Genomic DNA, 23,964 nt, shown 5'->3' with positions numbered 1-23,964 from the left:
TACACCAAGATAACTTTTATGCAGTTTTTCGTAACTTTAACTTATTTTTCTGTAACTTTTATATTATAAAATTAAAAAGTTGATAGATAAATATTTTAAAGGGTTAAATGATTTATTTATACATTATTAATGATTTTGAAGAAATAATTTTTATTCAAATGAAAAAATTTATCATTAAAACATAGATAACTTTTACCTATATAAGTGTAACTTTTAAGCATTTTGAGTCAACTTTTACTCCGGTCTATAATATTTATTGTACACCCATTGTAAATAAGATTTTGTGTTTGAACTATATGTTCTCTGCAAAACAAGGTGCACAGTAAGCATTGTAGTGAACCATCCCTTAATAAAAAACTGTAAAATGGACACGGTATTATGGGATGGAGAAAGTATAACGGTTATTGATTAGGAATCGCCCCCATTCCTCCAAAGACACGAAATTATTTCAGTAAACGCTGCCGAATAAGAAAAAGAAAAATCCTCTGTTTTCATCTCTCTCGATCGATCTACCCGGTTTTCCTAATTCCCAAGGTTAGTTTTTTTTTTTTGCCTTCTCTGAATAACAATTACCTGCAAATAATTCTACGATTCGATGATTATGAGGTTGTTCTGAAGCAATTTTATATTCCAATTTATCTATTTTTTGTTTTTATTAATTGACCCTTATATTTGATGTCGATTTAGTGGTTTTGGATTAGATTTCGGAGATTATTGTAAATAATTTGTTCATAACTGATCAAGGTCAAGGTTCTCAATATGTAGGGTTTTAAGATAGATTAGACTTCAATTCAAATATTCAATATATTGTATGATTTTGTTCCAACTTTGGATAAATGCAATAATTAAATGTGGTTTTTTTAGTTAAAGTTTTATGATTCTGCATTTTATCATATTTGACTGGTTATACTTGCTGCATAAGTAGTTGTAAATCGCTGAATCAGCTCAGTGCACGGTTGCACCCCTAATCCATTGAGAGGATGTGGTTGAGGAAGGGAAAAAGTTGAAGATTTTGGGATTATTACTTCACCTTTATAGTTTAGTTCTCAGGGAGTTTATTCTCGTTAAATCCTTGAGTCTCATTTAATCGGAACAAAATCATTATTATTACGTCTCAAAACCATGTTCACCACCGTAGGGATGTATTGTTACTGTGAGTTAGACTTTTTTTTATTAGAAAGTCTAGATAGTGAGTGTGGTTAAGGATTTCTAAACGAAAGAAGGTATTACAATTGATATGCGTCTATGGCTCGCTGCATTGAAGTTTTGATTATTTTGAAGGATAGCCTAAGGAGATGTGTAAGCATGGAAGATGCTTGGTAGGTAGAGCAAGGTCATATGTTATTCTCCATTGTGGAAGGACTAGTAGCTTATGCATCAATTTGTTTCACCTTTCCTAGTGTAGCTAATCCTATAAGGTGCATGGAAAAATTAATGTGTTAGATCGATCTTTATATTGTTTGTTCATTTCCGATGGAGCGAAAGATTCATTTGTTCTTTTGGCTGTGGGATATAATGGACTAAATCAAAATGACTCTTAATACCTCTTCGCTTCATTTCCATGAAGTAGAAGATGGTCGTCCCCTTGTCGTCCCGTTTCGCTTTTGGGTCAATTGGAAACAACCTTTCTGCAATTGTAGGGGTAAGGTTGCGTACGTCCGACCCCCCCTTACCCTGCTTCTTGCGGGAGCTTCTTTGAGGCAATGGGGTAATGATAATGATAATGATCGATCTTTATATTGTCACACTCGTTACAGTTTACAACTTTACAAGTATCATACACGGATATGAAAGGTTTTAGGATCTCTCCCAAGTTTTTGTTTGCTCTTTAAGGTTTCATTTATATGCAGACATTGGTATGCAAAGGTGATTGGAAAGTCTGTGTAATAGAGCCTCTATTCCGCTTTGTAAAAGAAGTTGAGTTTCTGAGTTTCTGATGTTGTGGCGTTATCAAAGAAAGTTTCCCTTTAAAGAAATTTCAAAGAAATTTCAAATTTAATTCAATTAAAATAGTTTATGCTGTTTTTACAGCTGGGTTGCTACATTTTCTTTTTGTTTTGCGTTATTAACATACTGTCTCTTAGTTGAGTTTTTTTCCTCTCTCTCTCCCTTTTGTTTTCAGTTTCAGGGGACAGCTTTCTTCAGGTATGCGTCCATGAAGGAGAAGAAGACTACTTCGGTACTGCAGCGCATCTTAGTCAACTGTAGTGCACAGGTATTCATGAATCACGAGTGATATGAGTCTGTTATACTAACATTTATAACCTTTTCTATACGTGCCATAGGCCCATAGCTTTTTACACTTGATAATTTGATGTTAGTGGATCAACTTAGAGATAGGACTTTTTGTTCCTTCCGGTGGGTATGAATGGCGCCGTATGATGGAGTCGGGTTAGCACCATTCACAACTATGTATATTGTTATATTTTGAGGAGAAGAGGGTTTATTTTATTCACAAAGCTTTAAGAGTACCCTAAGCATATCTAGGTTTGTAGCAGACAGTCTCTCAATAGTTTCAGCTTCTATTCCAACAAAAACATGCTTTTAGTATATGCAATTTTTTTATGAACTGTGTTCAACTTTATCATTTGTTTTAAAGGACCTTATATGGTCGATCATAAAACTTGTATATTTCTCAAAACCATAACGTTCACCAGTGTAGGGTTCATCATTTCCACCAGACAAACGCATCACTTCTATTTCAGGGAGCATATTAGGAGGGAAATACTAGTGTCTTAAGTCCCCCTCTCTAAAAGGAAATATGCCATTGCGATTTTCAAAACTAATCCTTGTTATTCATTAATTGTTAAAGGATTGTTTCCACTTTTCTTAATTTCTTTGTCTTGAACTAGAACTCTCTGGTCTCATATTTGATACATTATGTCGTACCAAAATCACATGGCATCTTTTTCCTTCTATGGGCTACCTTATACGTATCTTTCTATCCTTCTCTGGAACATAGTTGACTGGTATTTTTTTTCTTTACTTAATATATGTTTTGTTGCCAAAATTAAAGAAAGGCAATCAATATAACCTGCTACCTGAAGTTACTTTCTCCTCCTCCTTGAAACTATGTTTTGGTGCTATCTATTCGTTTGACGGCCAGTTTACCCTCATTCAACAAAGTTGTGACAGTGACGGAAGTTGAAGCTGTATCCTGTAGGGACTGTGCGGTTTGGTTCTGATCCAGATTGCCAAGTCCGCAATGTAGTTTCTATAATTAATCTGTTCTAAGCAAAATAAAATGTTCAGCCAAAATTCCAAGGATAATCTTAATGATGACTTTGAAATTAATTCGGGGATTGATCTATGGGATTGAGCTAGAATATGGTCTGTCATAGACTATTTTAATGTGTTGAATTTGAAGTAATATATGTTAACATGTGTGATTGTGGAATTTAGGGAGATAGATTTTTTTTTTGGAGGGGGGCGGGGGGGGGGGGGGGGGGGGATAGGACAGTAAAGATTGTTCACTGAAGTGCGTGTTGAGAAATTGAACAGCTGCATGTCCACTTTACGTGACGCTCTTGTTTCAGCATTCCATGCTAGCATGTGTTTGGAATCTTCATTTAGAGTGACATCCACATGACAGGGGATAGTGGAGCTTACTAATTTTGAGGTTCTGTCTCCTTGATCATTGACGGTAGAGGATATTATGTGGTAAGTGGTGACTGTTCTTCGGGCATGTTTACCTGCAAGTCTGTTTTTGTTTGCTAATCTTTGCCACCAAAGCACCCCCTTTACCCAGTTGTCAATTCTTTTTGAAAGGCTAGAGTTTCTCTAAAGGTGAGAAATTTTGTGTGGACCTTGGCGTTTGGTAGAATAAACACTAATGATATGTTCCAAAAGAGACGATCAGGATTGCTATATCACCAAAAATGTGCATGTTGTGTCCCAATAGTGAGCCCTACTCCCATGCTTCCTTTTTCAAGAGATGGTGGGTAATATATAAAGGATGCTCTTTTGAAGTTTATGGTGAGTATAGATTTTCCCTAATACTGTTTTGGAGTTTGTGCAAGCTTGATTTGTGGGATTTGGAAGGGCAAAGGAGAAGATGATGTTGTGGTGTATGCTTTAATAGAGATTATGTGGTGCGTGTGGTTAGAAGGAATGCATATGTAGGAACCGAGCTAGCTATTTGCTTTGGGACAGAGTAACTTATCTAGAATCTTTGTGGGCTAAGACAGTGAGGGCTTTAACAGTTGTTCAGCGGGGGGAAGTCAAAGAAACCGGGCTATCTGTAATCTGCTCCTGTTGCTTTCAAGACAACTTGTCCTCTGTTTTATTGTAATCTATTCCTGTTACTCTGAGGACAAGCCGTCCTCTGTTTATGTAATATGTTCCTGTTGTGCTGAGGACAACTGTTTTTGTAATCTGTTTCTAAAATTTCTCTTTATAAAAAAAAAAGGACTTGAACTGGCATCCTTTGAGGAAAGTGAGAGACAAAGAAGTGAATAAATATGGCGCTTCTGGTTCAAAAGTGTCAGGAACTGGCAGCTTCAGACAGTAGTTGGGTGGTGGGGTTGGGATGGCTTACAGAGGGTGGCGGTGAGTGGTGATGGTGGGCTTGCTGTGAGGCAAGTAGTGTTAGATATGGTTATGTAAGATAGATAGCCAAGTTGCAGTAATTAAAATCTTTGGGAGAGAAGGCGGGGGGGGGGGGGGGGGGGGGGGGGGCGGTAGAGAAATGCCGGCAATCAGGAGAAGATGGGATTAGGGTTGAAGTGTGAACTTATCCAATAGAACTGAACTTAAAAAATAAACTAGACTGAACACTCACGGATGAAAAAAAGGCGAGGACTGAGGGGATCACTGACAATCAGGAGAAGAATGAATTAGGGTAGAAGTGTGAACTTATCCAACAAAAGGGAAATTTTAGAAGATAAAGAAACTGAATCAAACCTTCAGGGAGAAAAAGAGGAAGATTTCCTTTCCCTTTCCTGTATATCATTAGAATCTAGGAATCTGCAGTATATTTTCTCTTTAGCTCTTATTGACTGTTTCTTTTATTAAAGCCTTTGATGCAATTTTTATATGGTAAAAGTATTCTTTATTTCTGCTTGTTACTTCAATTTAATTCTTGTATATCTAGGCAAAGAGTTACGGAAGCTGCGTTGCAGCGAAGGTTCCAGAAGTTGAACATGATATGTGCATAAAAGAATTTTGTGCTCTGAAGAATTGCATGCAGAACGTGGTACTGTTTCCCTATATAGTGAATTGGTGGTTTTCGGCAGTGTTGAAACTTCCTTGTCCTTTCTCCTTTGTGTCTTTATTTGATATTCCATTTTTTCTCTTGTAGCTTAAAGGCAAGCCTTAGTGTGCCGGTTTGGTTGATAACTGGGGCATATCAGGAATCGCAATTAAAAAAAGAAAATTATAGCCGACTTAAGAGACCAGCTCAAAGATTTTTACGCATGATTGTTGTGTATTCTAAAAACACATACTTAGGTAATTATGCACGCACACAATTTTCTCTATACATACATCAACAATAGAAACTGACAGGTCTTTGTGGAAATGTGCTGCAAAGGTGTCATGTTTTTATTATGTCTGATGTAATTACAATTTTGCTTTTTCTATTCTTCTATTCGTTGCTCATTTTGGTTCTCTTTATCTATTCTGTATGTAAGCTCTCAACTTCGTACTTTTTCTTAGTGATCCTTGGTTATCTTGTCACAGAAATAGAAACATTCTAGGGAACTTTAGAGGACAATATGCACAGTGAAGCATCAGGTTCTCAGGCCAGCATTGGGTTATGTGGGTCAGGTGCTCTATCACATGTTTATATCCAGTATCCCCCTCTGAGATGCAACATCTCTGGTTCAAAGGGCTTATTCTATGATGATGGGAATAAGTTGTTGCTATGCCCAACATCTGATCAGGTAATGATACATAATGATATGACATGGTGTTGAAACTCTTGAAAGGACTTGCATGTTGCTTCATCATGTTTTGCATCCAATTATTTTTTCTCTGTGAGTTAAATAACATGTAATTTGAATATTTGAAATCTTGCTAGGTTTTATCGTGGAAAGTTGCACCATTTGAGCCTGATATCGAACCCACGTCTGATGCAGTAAGCGAAGGACCTGTATTATCTGTTCGCTACTCTCTAGATAGTAAGATTTTAGCAATTCAGCGGTCGAGTCATGAGATTCAATTTTGGAACAAGTCAAAAGGCAACTCGTTGCGCCACAGGTGTAAGCCCGAGTCAGAGAAGATACTGGGGTTTTTCTGGACAGATTCCCCCCCTTGTAATTTCGTGCTTGTGAAGACTAGGTATGTGATACAGACACCTGACAAAGGCATTTGTGAATTTATTTTTATGTTTATCTTATATCAAATGTAGACAGCCAAAACACGGGGCTGTCAAAGAGAATTTCAATTTTTTTTTTCTGCTTTTTACTGGTTTTTCATGGTTTCCATTTAAAGGTTGAAGCTCAGCCTACATCCTGAACTTTTTTCTTCAGTTGAAATATAAGCCTCCAGTATCCCTCTCTGGAATTAGAGCTTTGCCATTCAGCCATATTCCTAAACCTATCAGTTCAGATCGTATGCTAGACCAATTTATCTTGCTTCTTTGAGTCATTAAGTTTGAGAGACTGGTGACTCCTAGAGCAATTATTTGTTTCTATTAAGTCAGAGTCACCAATGCTTTGAATGGACTTTCTACTCATCTCCCTCTTCTGCTTTAAACTCCACTCTATTTTACAAGTATATCTTTGTTATAGGGGTTTTAGCCAATTATTTTCTGCTTTGCCTATCCGTATGTGTTTAGGAGTTACATATACCATTTTCGGCCGTATCTTTTTAGCAGTTACATTTCCCTTTTTGGTAACTTTTACATTAAAAATATTACACCCAATGTCTCCACTTCCCCATTGTTTATTATTTATCTCTCTCCCATGGTCCCCACACATATTCACATCACCTTTCTCACAATAAACTATTCACCCATTATCAAATATTTACAATAAATAATTAACACATCCCACCACTATTATCATTATTATAAGAAAATAAATTCATACTCCTTAATTTTTGTGTCAGTCAACATGTAACTCCTAAAAAGATACGGGGTAGTAGTTATCAGTGTGGCATTTGCAGTATAACAAGGTAAGATCTGCTTTAGGTTTAAGATCCTTTTTGTCCCTCTTACAGTCCTCAACACAACTTACAAAAGTTCTCCGGTTTTTATACCATTTCACGTGTTTTATGCTGTAGATTTTCTTTTGTGATAGTGTTCTTCGCTTGTCTGTAATGTGTTCTAGAATCCAACGCATAATCAAGTATGATGCAGAAGATTAGGTTCGTTAATGAAATGTCAGAGTTGTTATAGCATGTAAAATTTCTGTAGATGCGAATGAAGAAATTAAATAGTTGGTCAGTAGTCTCGTAAATTATGAATCTTTCTATGGATTTCCACCCTTTTCTTAAGGAAATTGTGTGTCTAGACAAATAGTTATAAATGTTCAGGATTTCGTTGTTTGATCATTTCATTCCTGTTATGTATGCAGAATCATAAGTTAATTTTATTCATTTTGAATCCTTAAGTTCTATGGCCAATTTGTTAATATTAGGCTACTTCGTATTTAATCGGTGTAGACTGGTGTAAACTGCAAGTGTTTTTATATGGAGCACTTGTTTATTGCTCGTCGTGCTCAGAAAAACAGTAGTAATGTGGATGAAATTATTGGTAATTGTATGTTTGTCTTAGGTTCTTGTTCATGCTATAAACGCTTTACGAAAAGGCACACAATCTGTTTCTGTACTCATTTTATGTATAAGGTTTAACTTAGCTGTTAGTTCACTAAAATTGCAGTGGACTGGACATGTTAACTTATGATTCTGAATCACAAAATATTCAACTGATCGAATCCAAGCGTGTAAATGTGAATTGGTACATTTACACACATGAAAGTCGTTTGGTTCTACTTGCTTCAGGGATGCAGTGCAAGAGTTTTACTGGATTCCAGGTATTGGTTTGTTCATAACGTGCTTTCCTCCATTAGGTAGTTCTATGATTTTGATTGAACCTAGAGACAACTTCATAAGCAGATTGCTGGAAGATCTTCGTGCAATATGACAATTGATCAACTTTTATGGTGTTCCGCAATTATGAGAATGCTTGTATTTTGTATGGTATAGACTGTTTGGAGGAACTTTTTAAACATGTCCGCGAAATATCTGACTAAAATAAGAATGCGACAGATTAACTGTTGAACTGGACCATCTTAGAGTCCAAGCTCGATGGTAGAACCTCTTTTGTGATCTATTCTGTTCGTTTGGCCGGACTAGATGTATGAGTCAAAGCGAGCCTTTTGAATATGTTTCTCCCTATAATCGATTGAAAACTTTCCTGTTGATGTAAGTAAGAGTCTGAGGACTTGTATACGACTGAATTAGATTTTTGAACTTCTACAATTGATACTCTGGGATTTGGTGGAGCAATAGTAAATCTAGAACTGACCATTGTCGATTATTTGTTTGGTCTTTTACTGTAGAATTGTTCTTTCACTTATTTAGTACAGTATTAACTATCAAGTACTCCCAGAACATGAAACTTATATTTTATTAGTATAAGATTGCTGAATGTGTACAAACTATTCAACTCTACCTGCCTACTACCTTGAGAAAAGGTGAATAATTAATGGGAGATAGCAAGATAGACGTATTTAAAGGGATTGGGAGAGTGCTACAGGAAACACTGACGTGACTTTGCTGCAGTATATGGTTAGGAGAAGTTCTACAGGGCTGTTAGTGCCAAGGGGGAGGTTTAAATTCTCTGAGATGTTGGCCTCAATCTGACTGCCTTTTTCAAGGATTTGGTGTTAGTAATCTTAAATGGTATGGGCATGATAAGGGAAGGCAACCAGATGCTCCTCAAAAGTGAGAAGTTTATGTCAAGGGTTTGAAAGAAAAAGGGTAAACTCAAGTACTCAACTATATTTGGGGACAGTTTATAATACAGAATATAGAATTCTCAGAGCTTAATGAGGACATATATATATCCCTCCGTCCCAGATTACTTGTTACACTTTCCTTTTTTGTCCGTCCCAGATTAGTTGTTACACTTCTAAATTAGGATTGACCCCACAATTATTATATTGTCTCTCTCTTCCCACTAATTTTTTTTGTCCCCACACCCTCTCTCATCCAATTAAAAAAATACATCCACTAACTCTTATCACACCTACTTTATAAAATAACAATTGATAACCAAACAACAACTGATCACCTAAAACCAAGTGTAACGAGTAATTTGGGCCGGAGGGAGTATTATATAGTAAGGGGTGTTTTTTTGTCCATCCTATTTTTGGCGCACACATTTTAACATCTCGCCCCCATTCCCCACAATATTTCCACATTTCCATTCACTCTCTCTTAATTCATTCACCTTTTTGTTACACCCATCCACTACCTCTCTCTTATTTTATCCACATTTTTGTTACACCCTCCAACTCACTTCTCCTAAAAACAAGAGTCTACAGTAACTAGGTATAACCAAAAAAAAGAAGAAAAGCGGAGGGAGTATAATATATTATTTTTCTAGCTTTCAAACTTTTTTACTTTCTAAATTAAAGTGGTATACATCCTTGATGTGTTTGTGTTAAACCAAGAAATTTTAAAGCAAAAGAAGGTCAAAGTCTATGTATATAAAATGATACTTAGTAGTATAGAATTTGAAAATATTTTCATATTATGTCTTTTGCAAGTTTTCATATTGTGAATCAATATTTATTTTTCCAAAAAATAGTTAATAGTAAAATTTGAGAAAGAAACATAATAACACCTCAAAAGGAACAACAAGAAGTGATTATAGAGATATATATTATAGAAATAGGCTAAAACGGGTTTAACCTATTGTCTAAGCTCTAAACAATTGTGCATACCACCATACCCCTTCTGCAAATCCTGCATACGCCACCGAAGTCGAGGGTTTTCTTCACTATTTTCAGTTCATTTTTGGTAATTGGTTAAGAAAGTACATTGGGTTATGTAGTCCTAAACTCCTAATAGATTATTATGTTTACATTCCTGCCAGTGTTTGGATACACTTTATATAGTGTTAAATATTATATTCACATATCTGACCAGTTATCTCCTTGTGAGTTCATGCTTGTTCGCCATTATTTTTTGTTTTCATTATTTGACTGAAGTATGTCCATTTCCTCAATGTAGCTTTCATCTGCTGGAATCATTCGCTTGCCAAAGTTTGAAATGCTTATGGCCAAGTCTGAAGCCAATAGTAAGCCAGTCCTAGCTGCCCAAGATGTTCACATAATCACGGTGTAAGGCTTACAGAGACGTTTCTGATTATTTTCCTTAGTCTGAATATACAAAATCTTCTCTGAACAATAAACCTTTGCAGTTATGGACGGATATACTGCTTGCAAGTTGATAGAGTGGCCATGTTGCTCCATTGCTATAGATTTTACCGTGATGCTGTTGTACCACAGGTACTTATTGTTATTTTATTCTTCTGCTTCTTCTAATCTCTTTGTTAAAATTCTTAGAATTTTTATTTGGTGTAGGATGATAATTTTTTAGTTTGTTTTCTGGGTGATGGGAACATATTCTTTTGGAAGTTACATGTCATAGTAGGTCTGGAATAGTGGAATTACAACATCGAAATTATCGTATCTTCCTGTCGTGATCACCGTGTCACACTAAGACCTGGATTTGCAAATTTGAGATGATAATATCTTCTTATCTTTTCTGATTTCCTGCTGTTGGTATTTGGTAGGTCTTTATTTGTCATATGTTTCAGTCACTGATCACATTAAGAGTTATGTAGAAGAATTTAGTGTATTGCTTCGTGGGTGGACTCTAGCCTGGCATATTTATGCTCATGCACCTGATAGTGATTGTAATATATCAGTTACCATAGAGCTAAATATACTCTCGTATTAATTTCTGGCCTTTTCAGGGATCCTTAACCATTTATTCCAGCAAGCTTTCTGTGAGTGTGGTTGATAATGTGCTGCTGGTTCATCAAGTGGACGCAAAGGTTATCATACTGTATGACCTTTTTGCAGAGTCTAGGGCACCAGTATCTGCTCCACTTCCACTACTTTTGAGGGGTTATCCTAGAGCAAGCATGACATCTAGACCTTGTAGCAAAGATGATGGAAGCTCAAACCTGAAACCAACATACGAAGATGAAACAACCATTTATAGTGATGAATGGACATTTTTGAATCCAGATCTTATATGTGATACCACTACTGGGCTTCTGTGGAAAGTTTATCTAGACTTGGACGTGAGTGCCACTTTGATTTTTTTAAGTCTTCAGTGCAAAATGTTGTTGTTACCATCTAATGCCTTTTATGCAGGCTATATCTGCTAGTAGCTCAGATGTACCCTCTGTACTTGAATTCCTGCAACGTCGGAAGTTAGAAGCCAATAAGGTAGAGGATGTAATCTGTTTGGTAATTGCAATATGAAGTAAAATGCTATTCCGTTTTTTTGCAGTTGACTTATTCAAGGTCAACATTTACTTATGCTGTACAGGCAGTGATTCTTACCGTTTTTCCTAATTCAGGCTAAGCAATTGTGTTTGGATTTAGCAAGGACTATCATATTGGAGCATAGGGCAGTGGGTGTTGTTGCACAATCAATGGAAGTTCTTATGACTTCGTATTCCCGTGCTATTAAGACAGGCAGTTACTTTAAGGGGATAATAGCTGATAAAATTCTTTCTTCTGATGCTCAACATGCCCATAACCCTAGAGCTACCGCTGATGAATTCTCTAGAGGGGATTTAAGAGGAGGACCTATTAAAATCGTCTCCTCAGTGGTTCCCAATGAGTATGCTAGGTCTTCAGCCTTTTCAGATTCAGATTCAGAGGGAATGATTGGTCCAGGTTCAACTAGCAGCAAACTGGTTACAGGTGCTCAAAGTTCTGGTACAAAGGTTCCAAAATCATCCTTAGAGTCTCAATTTCCTGGTCCTAGTAGTGTCCCATTGGATGCTAATAATGCAGAACAGCAAGAATCTCAGATCTCCACTGCAGCCATCTCACCTGATGAGCTATACCGCTTTGTATTGTCTTCTGTAGACGAAGAGATGACTGGGGATCCTTCTTATTTGCTTGCTATAATTGTTGAGCTCCTTCGCAGGTATCAAAAACTATATTCTATTACTCACATAGTTGCACTTCACATTTTGCATCTTCAATGGATGTCCCTTGCTGGTTTATGTTGATCATTTCTTTCTGCCTGTGCGATACCAAAGGACAGGAAAAAAGTACAAATTTAAGAAACTGATAAAAAAAAACATTACTGTTTTGATGATTTGTAGCAACTTTTATAAAAGTTCTTGAGCGCACAAGGTGTACAATAAATTTATTGTACACCAAGATAACTTTTATGCAGTTTTTTGTAACTTTAACCTACATTTTTGTAACTTTTATGTTATAAAAATAAACATTCTAAATGGTTAAATGATTAATTTATACATTATTAGTGATTTTGAAGAAATAATTTTTATTCAAATGGAAAATTTTATCACTAAAAAATAGATAACTTTTACATATATAAATGTAACTTTAAATCATTTGTAGTCAACTTTTACTCCGGTGTGCAATATTTATTGTACACCACTTTTAAATAAGAATTTGTGTTTTTTTTAAGCTCCATTTTCTTTTGATTCACCTCGCCTAAGTTCCCTTTGCCCCCTTTGAAACATTTTCTGTACTGAGTCTACCGACTTTATTTTTCAACTATGTTCTCTCTCTTAGCTCCCCATGAATGCAAAGGTTTTAATAGGTTATATCATTTCTCCAGGTTGATGTTTTAATTTTCTAAAATGCTGAAGCAACCACAATATGTTTTTCATGTTCAAATAATTTTGTGAAAAGAATATTTGCAAGAGTTGCTAAATATTTTATTCTTCTGCAAGTTGAATTGTACGAAGTAAATTTTAAATATTACTTAATCTATTCGATAACTTACTAAGAGCTTTACTATTGGTTTGACTCACCATAGTCAATATATGTTGATACCTTTAGCTTGGTTAGCTTCCCATTAGAGGATTTAGTAAGCTGAAAAACTAATGTCGAACATAATCACTTCATCAGCTGCAGCATCTAATTGAGCAGACAGCGATTCGGAATATTTTTCTCTTTTGTTTTATTTTCTACTGAAATTTGCATGTTTCTCCGAGGCTCCGTTTGGTAGGGTGTAAAACGTTTTCACGGAAAACGATTTCCCCCTTTTAATCATTTTACGTTGTTTGGTTTAGCAAGGAATGAAAAACAATTTTCCATAACTCCTTCAAATGTGGAAATACCTTTTCAATTTGAAAGGGAGGGAAACCACTTTTCCATCTCTCCTCCTTACCTCACTCTCCCTTCTTTCCCTCAATCTTCACCATCTTCTCCCAATTTCCTTTAAGGAACCAAACAAAGGAAAACTAGTTTGGAATTGTGTTTTCCCTTGAAAAATGTTTTCTATGGAAAATCAGTTTACATTGAAAACGTTTTACATCATACCAAACGGAGCTTAAGTAATGTAGCTTCAAGTATTTTGCATCTTGTAGTGGAGTGAAATTCTCTTGTTAATTTGGCTAACCGTGCTTAAGGTGCTTTCCTGTATTCGTAATAACCTACCAATAACCCACCCTCTTTCACTTTCTTTCTTGCTAATACTTTCTGCAATTTTGTCGCAGTGCTACTCTGGAAAGAATCAGAGTGTATCCTAGTTTATATGTTTTGATGATTCAATTGCTGGCACGTGGTGAACGATGGGGAGAACTGGGCTTGTTCGTCATTGATAAGGTTTTGATGCAATTTGTCTGTTGTAGTTTGTTTCATTAACGTGATTCCAAAGACTTTCTGCATCAACTTATGAAAAGAAGTTACATTGCAGATTCTTGAACCTTCGAAAGAAGTTGCATATCAACTACTAGAATCTGGGCGCCAGCATCCTCCAACAAGGAAGCTGGGCATTGACATGCTTAGGCAGCTATTTTTGCATCATGATTACGTACTGTCACTGCTGCAGGATGGATACTATCTTGAAGCTTTACGTTATGCACGTAAATATAAGGTATATGCTTTTCTTATTGTGTTCATTTATTTATTTTGTGTTTTTTTTGTTACTTCATAGCTACAACGTGAAGCTAACCACGAATCTGGCTTTTGTAGTAGCTGGCCGGCTTGCACCAACTAACAGACTTTGGTTTAATGTAGTGGCCTTTTTACTTGTCATATGAATTAGCAAAATAATGTGTATTTCTCCTCTCTTTATTTCTTGTTTTGGTTACTCCATAATCATTAAAAAAAAATACGAGGAAAGCTGGTACATTAGACAGTCTCCATAATCATATGAATTAGCAAGATAACATGTGCTTTGTTATCTTTATTGAGACTCCTTTACCTTATCAAAACTACACAATGCTAATATGTAATGGGGGATGCAAAAATAGATTTTGGTCTCACTAAATTTAGTTGGTTTATTATCTTTTTAACAAAGAGAAATGCTGGAACATCTGATTTTCAGGTTGTCACCGTCCAGCCATCTTTGTTTCTAGAAGCAGCTTATGCCTCAAATGATTCACAACATCTAGCCTCAGTATTAAGATTTTTTTCAGACTTCATGCCTGGCTTCAAAAACACATCAGATCATGTTACATATGGCGAGATTCTGCGCCAGATGAATGCTCCTTGCGTAGGTGCTGCCTAGTATCTTATCAAACAAGTTGTCTTAGCAAAAGTGAATTTTGATGTTCAAACTTCAAATTGTTGAGTACTCCATATAAAAGAGGATCCCGTGCTTACTAATGTTTTACCTTTTAGTGAAAGTGTCAGGGTATATAGGTAGATGTGATGACTTATCTCATGGTAGATACAGGTTTTGGTGATAGAGCGCGGTTCTGAGCTATGTATAAATACAGTTCGTTTTCAGTGAACATTGAACATTGAACATTGTTATAACTTATCTGCTTGTACAAGTCACAAGAATAGCTTATGGTTATGTTCTATAGGAGCTAGCAAATTAGAGGTGGATACAGGCTGGATGAGTCGGATGAGTCGGCTCTCTACCTGCTTTGGCTCATTTAAAGACGGGTGGCGTCTTTTCTGTAGTTAGACTGGAAGCTGTGAATTGCTCCGGACATGTCATTAGCCTCAGTTTGGCTAGTTTTCTTGCCTTCCCTGTTATTAGTACATAGGAAGAATTTTCACTCGTTAACGGTAGATACTTCCTTCATTCTTTTTTAATCGACATGTTTTCCTTTTTGGGGAAGTTCTTTTTAGTTCCACACTCTTTATTTTGGTAACTTTTGCAATGTGAATTTCCTATTTAACCCTTAAATGGGTTTGTGGGGTACTCTACATGGTTGCTGTGTTAGTGGGTAGAGGTATTATTGTTTATTACCTTTGTCACATTTTTCCTTAGTACTTGTGCCAAATAAAGTGTATCAAGTTAAAAAGAAGGGAGGAAGTACGAAGATTGTTTAAGGTTAATACAATACATTGCATGTTGTGTATAGAGTTTTTAAGAGATGGAGATGGAATCACTGAACATATAACACAAATCACGATCCATGTCCTAAGGCCACGTTCTATGTGAGTGTTGTTTTTTGCTTTTTTTTAAAAAAAATTAAAAAAAAAACATTGTTTGGGTACCCTGTGTGAAAGAATAAGTTCTCAACTAAGTTCTCTTCTATTTTCACAAATCTGCAACGGAGATTACAAAACCATTAACGGTTTGGTTTTTGTGTATGTCCACAAATCGCCATCATCTCTACATACCCTCTCTGTATTTCTCGGCCATTGTTCTCAAAAGTGAGTTTTGTGGTGAATCAATAGCAGGAGACGGTTGAAGCTCTTTCAATGTCGTGGTGCACCGACTCAAATGACGGTTGGCGTGGTGGGTAGGTGGCGATTGAAATCTCTCCTATTTCTACGAGGAGGAGACGACGAGAAATCGTGAATCTCTATGATTAAGTTGATTTTCTTTTATATCTTTTCTTATATTGTTTGTTTTTTAAACACCAAAAATTTCCACCGTGGGATGTTGTCAACTATCAATTTTTTTTTTCTCTTTTCTTGACTTTAGGTTTCATTCGTTGAGTCGAAGGATGGAAAATTTAATATAAAATCTGTTTATTTCCTTCTTTTAAATTCATTTTCAGATATTCCCTACACCCCTAATTCTATTTCTTGGAAATCTCTATGGAAAATTCGTGCTCCTTTTAAATATAGAATGTTACTGTGGAATTGTGTTCATGAAATATTGCCAGTTGCTGATACTTTGTCAAAGTATATTAGTTCCATTTCTGGACAATGCTCACGCTGCTCTTCTGTTACTGAAACACACCTTCACTTATTTCGTGATTGTTGGGAATCTAGTATTTTATGGAATTTCATTTTTAAGCGTATTCGAGTTGCTAAGGAGGTATGTTTGAATTCCTTTTTTGTTTTCAACTGGCATCAGTAGATAGCTTATAATCTTACTCTGAGTAAGGATTAGAAAGTGGTGTTTATTGTGGCTGTGTGGCATATTTGGAAGGCACGCAATAGAGCAGTATTTGACTTGAAAATGATCAAGCCATTCTCTGTGTATAATGCGTTCTTTGTAGACTATAGGGAAACTAACACAATGGTGCAGACTAAGGTTGCAGGTAATTGGTTGCAGAAGGCTCCGACTTGGAAGCCACCATCGCCTGGATTTCTAAAGCTCAATATTGATGGCAGTTGGAAAGAAAAAGATGAAGCAGGAGGAGGTGGGGTTTTTAGAAGTGAAACATGAAGTTGGTATATTGGGTTTGCAAGTAAATATAATGCCATCACACCACTTGTAGCGGAACTATATGCCTTAAGGGAAGGTCTTCAAATGGCAATAGATTATGGTGTTCAGAAGCTTGAGGTGGAAACGGATGCGGAGCTTTTGATTAAGCTGTTGACATCCATGGAAGATCTTTACCATCACGAGTTAGCCCCGGTTATTAAAGATGTTGTTTGCCTTATGACAAGGTTCAGTTCGTTTAATATCACTCACCTTCCTCGTTTGTTCAATAAGTTAGCACATTCCATGGGACAATATGCAATTACAATGGCATTGGGACATAAAGTGTTTCTTAATCCTCCACCGTTCACTGATGTAATGTATCAAACACAACTCAAACAGGCAAAAGAAAGCTTGAAGGAAGTAGGTGAATCTTCCACTTCTTCTCATCGTACTCAACTAGTTATTGATTTGGAAATTCCGCCACCACCAGAAGACGTACCGCCCACGACAATTACAACTGAGATTATGTTTGGTACTATCCCAACGAAAGTGACAACACAAACGGTGAATGTTAGGAAGAAGCCAAAAGCACAGCAAGGGCAGTAGTCGAGTGTCAAAGAGTAGTTTGGATGGGTTGGGTGTTCCTCCTTCCTTGGATGAAATCTTTTGGTGGGCTTAGTGTAATCAGGGGGGAACCGTTTTTTGGGTAGGTTTTATATTAGCTAGTTTCTACAGCTTTTGGTCTTACGGGCTGCAAGTTTTTTTGGTGTCATAGCCCGTGTCTTTTGTAAAGTTTGGACCTTGGTTATGTTTTGTTTAATATAATATAATATCTTCTTCTTTGCGTAAAAAAGGTTTCATTCGTTGAATTTGGTATCTGCATTGGAAATAATGAGAATGTTTAAGGTTTTAAGATTCTAGATTGATTCCATCATTTATAAAAAAAAAAATCATGGCGATACGGAGTGGTAGACCACTGGTGGATTTCTAAATATCCCATAAACGATTCTTCTTAGGAAAAATTACTTTAAATAATCCAAGCTTTTGACAATTTTCTGTTAATAATCCAACCTTTGAATTATTATTTAATAATCCAACCTTTGAATTATTATTTAATAATCCAACCTTTGCATCCCATTCACTTTTATTGCACCCAACCGGTCATCAACCGGATACATCAGGTAACTTATACACGTGTCATATATGCAACCATTAGTTATAATTTAAATGTTAATATTATTAATTTATTTTTATTTACTTTTCCTTCCATTTTCCCTTCTTTTTTCTTTTTTTCCTTACTTCCAGCAAGACCCCTACTGTTTGTACTCCTTCCTCCACCCCGTACCATCCTATTGAAACCCCACCACCATTTTCATTTTCTTTCTCCTTCCTCCATCACCAACATCTTCTCTCTCCTTCTCACTCCCACAGTTCCACCACCATATGATCTTCAATTGATCATCAAAATAAACCACTGTTTTGATGCACTATTCAGTCAATCTCATTTTCTCTCTCTACTCTTTTCTCACCCACATCCACATAAGTGGACATTGTTGGCAACAGAAATTCAGAAGTAAACTAATAACAAAAGCAGCAGCATCTAGTAATCATCTCCACCATTTCCACAATTACCACCACGAACAACGAATTTCAACACCCAACGACGACGCTGCTGGTTAATGTCTCCAACCCACCCAAAACATATACCACAATTTTTTTCCCAACTTAATTTGATTGAATGTAGATTTTGATTTCATATCCAAATTGTAAAATAAGATTAATTTGATATAAATTAAACAATAAATACTCGAATTCATGCCTAAATGCGACCAAAAATTGTTCAAAATTTCCCCAAATGGTATGAACATGAACCCTGTTTTTTTTTTTTTTTTTTTCCAATTTGATACTTGAGGCCTCTGTGAATCTGGGCTTTGAGTATCTGTTGGCTTGTGTGGATCTGGGTGTTGAGTATCTGAAAGCACGACGAAGACAATTCGAAAGATCGTCGGTGGCAGTTGTCGTTGATCGTTGACGGAGGTGGTGATATTAACAAGGGAAAGAGACGACGAAAGGGGAAAGCGGGAAGGAGTTTAAACTTTGAAAACAATTATTATGTATTTAGATAGGAGTTTTTTTTTTTTTGAAAATGACCTTGTTAACAGCGGTCATTTAGCTGTAATAAAAGTTAATGGGATGCAAAGGTTGGATTATTAGATAATAATTCAAAGGTTGGATTATTTAAAGTCATATTCCCTTCTTCTTATTTCAATTTTTCATTCTAACTAGTGGGCGCCCGGGCATTGACTTTTATTCGGATTTATTTATTGTAAATATGTGCCCACATAGATGGAGTTGTCCTAGAATTACGGGGGTGACACAAGATTAGCGGCCGATTAACAACCTTCCCAAGCTGAAATCCCGCATCCGAAAATCAAAACAAGGTCGGATCCTTTTCTTCGTCATTAGTTGATTAAATAATTTGAAAATTATTAGTGCACCATGCACTCAAGGGTATTTTTATACTGACTGGTAGTCCCTATCATTTTCTCCTCACATGTAAAGAGAAATTATAAGAGGGTGCACCATGCACCCGAGTGCATGTAATATTGTTCTATAATTACTCAACCACCGTCAATGTTTCTCCTCTTACTTATTATTACATTCTATTACCCCTAGATATTTTTTTGTTTTTGAGGCTTTATCCAGGAAAATAATAATTGTACATAGGGGTATGCAAAAACCGGTCCGGACCGGAAAATGGACCGGGCCAATACTGGGTTGGAGACAATCGGCCCGGTCTACGGGTCGAGAAATATCATTTTTCAATCTTCGGTCCGGTCCTGTCCAAAATTCTTTAAAACTGGGCTTTTACGGGACTGGTTTTTCCTTAAAAAATATAATATAGACTATTTAAAAAGTTAATTTTCTCCTCTAATATGTTGTATATATTATTATATTGTTAGATATTTTACTTTAATTAGCAAGATGCCTTAAATAATTGGTTTTTTTATATGTATTATTTCTTTTTTACCATATTTTGTAGAAAAGATAGAAAATATATAGAAGTAGGTCTACAACCGGTATGGGTTTTGGATTAATTTTTCCGGTCCGGGTTCGGTCCAAGCCCCAATCCGGTCTCCGGATCTTGAATTATCAAAATTTTGGTCTTCGGGTTGGTCTGGGACGGTCCAGTCCGGTTCGGGTTTAGACTGATGAACACCCCTAACTGTACATTTATAAATGTAGTTATCATTCCCCCTTTTTTTTGTATTCACTTTTATTCAATTTTTTATTTATTATAAAAAGAACATACGGAGTATGTGTTTATATAGAGAAATATAACATAAGTTATAGTTGGTTAAGAAGGTAAGAACTAAGAAGTATAAATTTTAACAAAAAGGTCAAGTGTTCGATCCTTGATACGTATTTTTTGGTTGTCAATGATATGCCGTGATGCTGATAGTGACAATATGGCGTAATAAAAAGGGACATACGTGTCACACCTTTTATTATATTAGTACAGATGTTTACTTATCTTGGCTTTGATTTAATTTGTTTCCTCGTGTTTACTGGAAAATCATAATCTTTTTCTACATGGCAAGCAGTCATATAGTTTTTCACTAGATTATATCCCGTGCATGCACGAATATTCTAAAATTATTATTTGACCATATTTTTAATAAAATATTAATACCCTAAAGATAATATATTAATAGATGTTGAGCATACTCATTTAATCATCTAATATGAAAATTTTGTCCTACTACGTATTACATACTTCGTATTTAATATGCTAATTTAATTATAATTTTGAGTAAATATATTTTATATTATTGATATATTAATTTGACTTAATATTTCCAAAATAATTTTGAGCAAATTATAATAATGTGGTATCTATTATTGTCATATTCTTTAATCCTTGTGTTTCTATAAATAAATCATTTATAAAACATAATAGAAAAAAAGTAAAAAGATATATTTTAGGAAATAGGTTTATGGCTGGAAAAAATTGCACCAGGAGGGGACATGTGTCATTCCTGGTGTCTATTTTAGTATAAAGTAATAGATAGATTCATTAGAACAATTTTGTTATTTCACAATTATTTTTGAAAAAAATAAAAAAAATAAAACTAAAACTAGTTTTAATTTAGTTTCTAAAATCTAAAAACTATAAAATGAAAATAATACAGGCCCTAAGGTTATCATTTGTTACCTTTCGCAATCCATTTCAAAATTGTTACCTTTTCAACCCCCAACTTAATAAAAGTGATTAATTTTATAGGCTATACTAAACAACTAATATTTTATCGAAACTTTGTCAAAAAAAACTATCGTATAAAAAAAAATTTGGTGAAAAAACTACCTTATATAAAAAAAATAGAATAAAATATTGTAATACAAACTACTTTATAAAAACAATTTTATGTTTTTAAGATGAAGAAAACGTACCCTCGGTATTGCAAACACTTAAGTAGAGACCACTATAAAGCAAATTCATTTAAACAATACGCGTCAATTTGTGATAAATGATTGTACACCTAAATATTTTTGGTGCATTTGTTCATTTGAGAATCAGATCGGACCGACCCGGGCCAAAAACCGAAAACCGGAATTTTAATAATTCAAGACTCGAAGATCGGATCAATTATGATTGGACCAGACCTGAACCGAATCGGAACAATCGGTCCAAAACTCGGACCAGACTGGTTTGGACCGGCTGTAGATATATTTCTATATAGTTTTTATTTTTTCTAAAAATTATGGTAAAAAAAAAAATATATATAGATAAAAAATCAATTGTTTAGGCCTTTTTTGAAAGCTAACATAAAATATATCACAATATAGTAATATTTACAACATATTAAAGGAGAGATTTTAAGTTTTTAAATAGTTAATATTATATTTTATTAAAGAAAAATCGGTCAGGTCCAAAACCGTGTTTTGGACCGGACTAGACTAAAGACCGAAAATTGATATTTCTCAACCCGAAGACCAGACCAATTGCCTTTGGTCCGGACCGAACCGGTCCGGTCTGGTCCATTTTTTCGATCCAGACCAATTTTTGAACACCCTTAGGTGTATCGTATGCATGGTACACAAGGGTGTATAATAAACACTTTGTTTCTCGAGGAGTACAAACAATTACATTGATCTATTTGATATTATAGATAAAAGGGTGAAAAAATATTAGACAAATACTAAAGAGAATTAAAACGTAGTTTTTTTCCTTCAATTTTTTTTATTTTATGCTATTTTAAAGAAAAAAATAAAAAAAATTCTATTATGCAAAATATATTATAGCAAAACAAAGAAAATAAATACTTCCTTCGTTTTTTAATTTGCACCACGGGGTTGGGCATAGAGATTAAGGTGGCGTTTTGTTCACCTTAAAAATTAAGTTTTTGGTCCAATAAGTTCAGATAAGTCCAGATAGGTTCCAATAAGTTTCCACAATAACAATAATAATAATATTATTAATTATTATTAATAATTATTAATAATATGATTTTTATTATTATTTATTATTATTAATATTGTAATTATTATTATTATTATTATTATTTATTAATAGAAAAAAATTATTTTTTACCACCTAAAAACTAAAACTTGTATTTTACCACCTAAAAAAATAATATTAAAATCAGTTTTTTACCACCTAAAAATGGAAAAAGTATATGAAATCGTTATGTGGAGTGCCACAATAACGGTAATATATCTAATATTTTCTTTTCGTCCGCGATTTCATGTATTTAACTCCCTTCTCTTCTCCTACTTCATTCTTTTTATGAATCCACATGATTTTTTTTCTCTCACTAATTCACAAAATATAATGGAAATGAAGAGAGGAGGGTGGAAGAGTTAAAGAAAATCGCAGAGGGGGTGTATAAAATTGGAGCGAAATTGAATTAGTAATCCCCAAATAACGATTTCATGTTTTTTTCCGATTTCAGGTGGTAAAACACAAGTTTTAAGTTTTTTTAGGTGGTAAAATACAAGTTTTAATTTTTTAGGTGGTAAAAATAATTTTTTTGATTTTCTTAAGTGGTTAAAAACAATTTGTCCTTATTAATATTGTAATTATTTATTAATATTTATTTATTTATTATTAATTATTAATTATTAATTATTTATTATTTATTTATTATTTATTTATTATTTTATTATTTTATTATTTTTATTATTTATTATTTATTTATTATTTAAGTTCCAATAAGTTTCAAGAAGTTTAGATAAGTTCACATAAGTTCAAATAAGTTCTAATAAGTTTCAATAAGTTCAGATAAGTTCAGATATGTTCAGATAAGTTCTAATCAAATAAGTTGAATAGAACGCACCCTAAGGAGGCGTTCTGCTCAATATAAAAAAGTAAGTTTCAGGTCCAATAAGTTTAGATAATTTCAGATAAGTTTCAATAAGTTCCAATAAGTTTAATAATTTTCAATATTAATAATAATATTATTATTTATTATTATAATATTATAATTTAATTATTTTTAATATTAATTTAATTATTATTATTTATATTTATATTTATTATTTATTTATTATTTGTTACTTATTAATTATTTATTATTTATTACTTATTATTTAATATTTATAATATATTATTTATTATTTATTATTTATTATTTTATTTTTAATTTTATTTTTAATTATTTTTATTTGTTATTTATTATTTATTATTTGTTATTTATTATTTTTTATTTTTTATTTTTTATTTATTAATTTTTATTTTTTATTTATTATTTATTATTTATTATTTATTATTTATTATTTATTATTTATTATTTATTATTTATTATTTATTATTTATTATTTATTATTTTTTATTTATTAATTATTATTTATTATTTATTATTTATTATTTATTATTTATTATTTATTATTTATTATTTATTATTTATTATTTATTATTTATTATTTATTATTTATTATTTATTATTTATTATTTATTATTTATTATTTATATTTATTATTTATTATTTATTATTTATTATTTATTATTTATTATTATTATTTATTATTTATTATTTATTATTTATTATTTATTATTTATTATTTATTATTTATTATTTATTATTTATTATTTATTATTTATTATTTATTATTTATTATTTATTATTTATTATTATTATTTATATTATTATTTATTATTATTATTTATTATTTATTATTATTTATTATTTATTATTATTATTTATTATTTATTATTTATTATTTATT

The 23,964-nt window shown here is 33.6% G+C and overlaps 1 protein-coding gene across 2 annotated transcripts; it reads left to right on the top strand.

Annotated features, from left to right (window-relative positions):
- The first annotated feature begins 374 nt into the window (after positions 1-374).
- LOC110805462 (uncharacterized) lies at positions 375-14,943 on the top strand. 2 transcript variants are annotated; one of them, XM_022011072.2, is made up of 15 exons: positions 375-534; positions 2,123-2,215; positions 5,093-5,194; positions 5,300-5,448; positions 5,680-5,882; positions 6,020-6,279; positions 7,823-7,976; positions 10,183-10,292; positions 10,373-10,460; positions 10,931-11,263; positions 11,337-11,411; positions 11,546-12,123; positions 13,673-13,781; positions 13,873-14,052; positions 14,506-14,943. In XM_022011072.2, exons 5-15 carry the CDS (start codon positions 5,715-5,717, stop codon positions 14,686-14,688), a joined length of 2,238 nt encoding a protein of 745 aa, XP_021866764.2. In that variant the 5' UTR covers positions 375-534; positions 2,123-2,215; positions 5,093-5,194; positions 5,300-5,448; positions 5,680-5,714; the 3' UTR covers positions 14,689-14,943. The 2 variants fall into 2 exon arrangements, with proteins under 2 accessions (XP_021866764.2, XP_021866765.2); XM_022011073.2 differs by lacking the exons at positions 5,093-5,194; positions 5,300-5,448.
- The last annotated feature ends 9,021 nt before the right edge of the window (positions 14,944-23,964 follow it).

Source organism: Spinacia oleracea, chromosome 3, assembly GCF_020520425.1.
Source record: "Spinacia oleracea cultivar Varoflay chromosome 3, BTI_SOV_V1, whole genome shotgun sequence".
Taxonomy (NCBI): domain Eukaryota; kingdom Viridiplantae; phylum Streptophyta; class Magnoliopsida; order Caryophyllales; family Amaranthaceae; genus Spinacia; species Spinacia oleracea.
This window is presented reverse-complemented; position numbering and strand designations above follow the sequence as displayed.

Coding starts and splice junctions, on each gene's coding strand:
- LOC110805462 (XM_022011073.2), top strand. CDS start 5,715: ATGCACAGTGAAGCATCAGGTTCTCAGGCCAGCATTGGGTTATGTGGG. Junction 6,280..7,822: donor TTCGTGCTTGTGAAGACTAG/GTATGTGATACA, acceptor CTAAAATTGCAG/TGGACTGGACATGTTAACTT. Junction 11,264..11,336: donor AAGTTTATCTAGACTTGGAC/GTGAGTGCCACT, acceptor CCTTTTATGCAG/GCTATATCTGCTAGTAGCTC.